The sequence below is a fragment of the Microtus ochrogaster genome, linkage group LG2, assembly GCF_000317375.1.
Source record: "Microtus ochrogaster isolate Prairie Vole_2 linkage group LG2, MicOch1.0, whole genome shotgun sequence".
Classification (NCBI taxonomy): Eukaryota; Metazoa; Chordata; class Mammalia; order Rodentia; family Cricetidae; genus Microtus; species Microtus ochrogaster.
The window spans coordinates 6,685,553-6,691,225 of record NC_022028.1 but is presented as its reverse complement, the minus strand read 5'-3'; the positions used below and the strand labels follow the sequence as shown (position 1 = coordinate 6,691,225).

Genomic DNA, 5,673 nt, shown 5'->3' with positions numbered 1-5,673 from the left:
CCTCCCTCCCTCCCTTCTTTCCCTTCCATCTTGTCACAGCCTCACTCAGCTTGCTGGCCCTTTCCCAGGGGCTAGTATTAGAGCCAGGCACCATCACGCCCAGGTTCTCGGTATTTATACTTATGTGCCTTTCAAATGCTAGAATTCCCCAGAGTCTTGTCCTCAACTTTCTATGCATTTTTTTTTCTGAGCAATACCCCATCCTTAGTGACCAGATGCACACGACATTTGGTCCAGCATAACGAAAATGCAGCGGGCACTGCTGTGGACATCAGGCAGGCAATGCTGAGCAGACAAAAATGTCAGCTGTATTATTTGTGAATCCCACCTTTTCATCATTTCCCACCAGAAACTTCCTCCCCTTCCGACGTTAGAGGAGTTAGAGGGACGAATTCAGGATGTAGGTATACTTAGTCTGGTCCTACAAATACAGCGGAGCCCTGGCAGAGGGAGGAGAGAGAAAGCCTGCTGGTCGGCGCAGCTACCATGTTGGAAATGTGCATAGGTAGAGTGTGCTTGAGAAGAAGGGGAGGGAGTGTGGAGGGAGGAGTGCCCTGGCCGACTGGGTGATCACTGCCAGGACTTGCAGGCTAAAGCGGGCGGGCAGAGGGCCATAGTTGGGCAAGAAGCCAATGCTGAACTCATGGTGGGATCGATGAGCTGAAACACATGGGCTAGCAAAGTTGCTCACACCATAGAGGATGTGGCAGTGTGTATCCTGTGGTGGGATTAGAAGGTTAGTGGGATTAGACAAGACCACTGGGTTCCTTCACAGTTCACGTTGTGAGAAGGTGTGCTCTGAGGTTATTTTTATTTAATTTACCTAGACAAACAGTCTATGCAATTAACATTTTTCTTCTTGCACTTCCAATTTACTTGATTGATTGATTGATTGATTGATTGATTGATTGATTGATTGAGACGGGGTTTAACTCTGAAGCCCAGACTGGCTTGGAACTCACTGTACAGCAGAGGCTGGCCTTGAACCTGCAGCAATCCTACCGCCTCATTCTCCTGGGTGCTGGAATTGCACATGTGCTGTTGGGAGCAACGAGAGCCCAGATCCTGAATTTCTTGTAAACAACTTGTTTTCCCCTGATCTGAGTGCCTACAGCTGCTCTGAGCACGAGACCTTCAGGAGTTCCTGATGGCAGGAGAGTGGTTTCTGGTGGGTTTGACTGTGGTGTGGCTATCTCTATATAATCTGTCCCTGAACACAATAAAGGGGGCATTCTTGGGGAATTCAAGGATGACCCTTGTCTCTGTCTGTCTGTGTGTTTGTGTATTTTAACCTCCAGCCCCCTTGCCCGAAGCTCAAGAACTGGGTAATAGCGCACCGAACGCAGACACGGGGGGCACGGTGGGCGGCAACGTGCCAACCTACACTTTAAAATTTCAAACAACGAACATGTGTGTCTTGCTTTTATAGTCGGAAAAATAGAATTAAAAGGAACAACTTTCCCGTGTCATGAAGACTGTTCTGGAAATGTGGGCACTTTAACAGTGAGCAGCCCCTCCTCCCAGCTGTCTTTGAGTCGGAGATTTATCACACTCAGGCCGTACCAACCTTTTCCATCTTCGGGTAGTTCCTCTGGGGTCTGAGACCCAAGCTTTAGAAGGTTTAGAATGTAGAGTGTGCACTTGGACATATATGAATTTGGCCTCCTTGCGTCTCAATTAGACCATGAATGACCTGCTCTGTGTGTAGTGCTCAGGAAGAAGGGTCAGTGCCAGCGCTGGCCAGGCTCCTTCTCACACACTCACAGGCTGTTCTCTTTGTAGAGCAGAACCAGAATGTTGGGACAACCGCCAGAGAGGGCTGTTGCTGGATGAACAGGACCCAGATTGGGACCTCAAGAAAAGGGAGCTGGAGCTGTCTCTTCCTGCCCCGGATCCAAACACCAACAAAAAGAATAAGAAAATCCGAGGCTCCACCAAGCTCAGCCATTCCAAGGCCTGGAGGTTATGAGAAGGGAAGCCTGGGGACAGACTCCTGGAGACAGACTCAGGCAGACCTAGGACCCAGCACGGAGCCAGAGTTGTTGCTAGGATTCCTCGTCTTCACGGGATTTGACTCAGTCACCCTTACCCAGGCTTCTACAGAAAGTCACAGCAAACCATTCAGTTGGAAAGTCTTTCTGCAGTGTTCTATCAGAGCCAATGTCTCGGTGCCAACCCAGAAGTTTGACCCTGAGTGGACCTAGCAGCCTACAGCCAACAGCTGCTTGCATTTTGTTTTAGTGGAGTTTCAGCATGCCCCGCCCCTCACCTACCGACATATCCCACATAGTTACAGAAGGTTCAAGTTCAAAGAAAGAGCACTTCCAATGTAATTGATTAGTCTGGGGCAGAAAAAAAAGTGAGATTAAAAACAAAACAAAACTCTTTAAAACTTCCCAATATGATGAATTCAATCCATGAATAAAATTATTTTTGGTCACAAAGACTAAGTAAAAGCAAACGCTCTCACAATGTTTAGCATTTTTTTCTTTCTTTCTTTGTGGGAGCCCACAGTGCCAGCATTGGCAAATTTTCCTATCATCCACGTAATGGTATGTACGTGCAATGGACCCACTCGGTGTGAGACAACTGGAAAGCCCAGCATGAAGGGACTCTGCCCCACCTAACTGAGCGTTGGCAGAAAATGACGAAACATGGCTTTGTTGGTCTAGTTTTCCAGTTGTAGATTTTACAAAAGTTAGACCAGGTATTTCCAGGAGAAGTATAGCATCTATTGAAGTTTTGAAGACAGCACAAGAAAAAGTTAATTGCCTTGTTATCAGCTTTTAATATTGATTTGCTGAAATATATCAGATGTTTTAATGCCGAGTAAAGATACTATTACAATTAATTTTACTATCTACTTTTTATTTTTACTTGTTTCTAAGTATGAAATTACATGGTGTGTTGCGAGCCACCGGGTTTCAACTCCAGGTTCTTTGTGAGTAGTGCTATGAGGACTCAGAGCCCTTCTCCCCAGAGAGTGATGAGTAACCAGACCAAGCAAGAGAATTGTCTTTATACTGATTCTTTACTAGCAACTTCAATATCCAATGCATCCATGGGGTTTACAATCTTAACACACAAGCAATTCAATATCACAATTATCAATCCTACTAATCCTAATACATAAAAGCAATTTCTAACTTCCATTTGACTTATCAATTATCTATAAAACACTTTGTAACCTCAATACAACTTATCAATGAACATATTCTAATCTTATCAATTATCCATAAAATAATTCGTAACCTTAATACAACTTATCAATTAACAATTGCTAATCTTATCAATTATCCATAAAATATCTCTTAACATTTCACCCACTAAACACATGCATAACATTTCATACACTAAACATACATATTAACACATCTATGTTCCCCTCTTAACATTCACACACACATTAAATAGCATCATACAGCCTGATATTCTTTTGTAGTCCTGAAAAGGACTTTTGGGTTTCTTCAGGCTGGATGCCTGATTGCACTCCCCTTAGTCTGCGTTCGGGACATGCAGCCTTAGGCTGCTCTTAGGCTGGTTCCGGGTGCTGGATCAACTCTTGACAGCGTAGCCTGTGGTCTGGTGCTAGGAATGTAGGGCCTTTGGACTCTGCTTTCAGGTGACAGAGTCTCGGGAGACAAGGCTTTAGCTCTCGGGTAGCGAGGCTCTGTGTTTGGGGTGACAGAGTCTCGGGAGACAAGGCTTTTGTAGGATCTGTTATGAGGCTTCAGCAGTGTACCAGGGCCATCTTGATGGTGAGATGACTTTCTTTTGCCTCTCTTTTATATATACGTTAGTGAAAGACCCCCCACCCCCATACTTGAAAGACTCTCGTGCTTACATACTATGTTAAACTCTGCTGAAAATTTAGCTGGGCCTCGGGGCTCAGCGGATGCTAAAAATGGATATCTATGGGTTGCAGACTCACTGACTAGGCTAAGGAGAGGGATACTCCACCCCCAAGGCATTCTATCTAAATGCTCAACTTGCTGCAGAGTGCTATATCTAGCTTTGTGGTTTTTCGGGACTAAGGAGAAGGAATACTCTATCCCCCAAGATATCCTATCTAAACTGTTAACTCGCTGCAGGGTATTTTATCTGTCTTTATGGTTTTTCAGGGAAATTCGAGAATAGACATGGGGCCGTCCCCAGGATGAGCTAAGCCCACCAATTTGAGAGCCAGTGAAATGCTTGTGCTATACTACCCTCTTATGTAATCATTTTTCCCTATAAATATGGCTGTTTGAATTTGGGGTGTGCAATTGGCGTAAGCTACTGTTGCACCCACAGGAGCCTGTGTAATCAATAAAGACACCTCTTGCTGATCGCATCTATTGGCCTGAAGTATTGAGACTGGGGGATTTCTCCCACCACCTTTGAAAATGAGGGTCTTTCATTTGTAAACAACTTGTTTACTTGACTTCCAATAGCCAGATGTCCTAGGCTATCGATATCTACTGGGCACAGAGGTGTGAGGTCCCTCTCGTGTCCATGTTTCTGGTAAACATGTTTACTCCAAGTCTGTATCCACTGGGCACAGAAGGGTGAGGCCCCTCTTGTGTCTTACTGAAAAACATGTTTACCTTAAAATAACAAGGGTCTTTTTCCTACATGTTTTTCTTAACATTTTCTCTTAGTAATTTTCTACAGCACACACAAGAAGAAATGCTTTTACACTACACCAAGTTGTACTCGTTCTTATTCTATAAATTTCCTGCTCCATCTACACTACAGATTTCCCTCTTTGTTCATTCAGAAGGATCTGTTTCCATGCTCATTACAATGGTGTGTGGGTTTTTTTTTGCATATTTTGGGGGGAGCATTACACATGCCAGTGTGTGTGTGTGTGTGTGTGTGTGTGTGTGCTCTTGGGTGCCAGAGAACAACTTGTGGGAGTCAATCGTCTCTCTCCATTCTCCATCATCTGGGTCCTGGGAATTGTGGGGCCAGCCATGATAAGCTAAGTCTGGGCAGGTCACCCCAAAAAAAGCTCTTTACTTCCAACCAATATTAATATTCTTTTTTAAAAAATGCTGCAAGATCCCTGGTGGCAGTAGGCAGCAGGAATGCTATAAGTCCCAAATGGTGTTGGCGGGCCATGTGGTGGGAGGCAGCGGGCCCTGGGAGCAGCCAGTCCCGGGCAGAGATGGCTGCTGGTCCCTGAGCAGTGGCTGGTCCCAGGCAGGGAGACACATGGTGGGCAGGCAGGAGACAGAGCCATGGATAGACACGACATGAAGAGTGAGGTTGAATATTTATTTAGGGGGTTATGAAGGTGGAAGGGAGAAGGAGGGCAGAGAGAGAGAGAGAGTGTAGTAGGAGCTGCGGGGCTGCATTCTGCCACTCAGCTCCCGCCACCAGCTAGCTTTACCTGAAATAACAACACACAAACTGTATTCTTTTAAATACTGCTTGGCCCATTATATCTAGCCTCTTCTCGGCTAACTCTCACATCTGGACTAGCCCATTTCTAATAATGTGTGTAGCACCCCAAGGTGCGCTTACCAGGAAGATTCTAGCCTACGTCCATCCTGGGTCGGAGTTCATTGCGTCTGCCCCAGAGAGGGGAGCATGGCCTCTGAGATCACTTCCTCTTCCTCCCATCATTCTGGTCTGTTTACTCCACCTACCTATGTTTTAACCTATGAGGGCCAAGTAGTTTATTTATTA

The 5,673-nt window shown here is 45.4% G+C and overlaps 1 protein-coding gene across 1 annotated transcript in view; it reads left to right on the top strand.

Annotated features, from left to right (window-relative positions):
- Ankrd66 (ankyrin repeat domain 66) overlaps window positions 1-2,044 on the top strand; it is an 11,692-nt gene extending 9,648 nt beyond the window's left edge. Inside the window, exon 4 of the mRNA XM_005359796.3 lies at window positions 1,783-2,044. Coding sequence (XP_005359853.1) covers window positions 1,783-1,969 — 187 coding nt within the window. The 3' untranslated portion in view covers window positions 1,970-2,044. The remainder of the gene's footprint in view (window positions 1-1,782) is intronic.
- The last annotated feature ends 3,629 nt before the right edge of the window (window positions 2,045-5,673 follow it).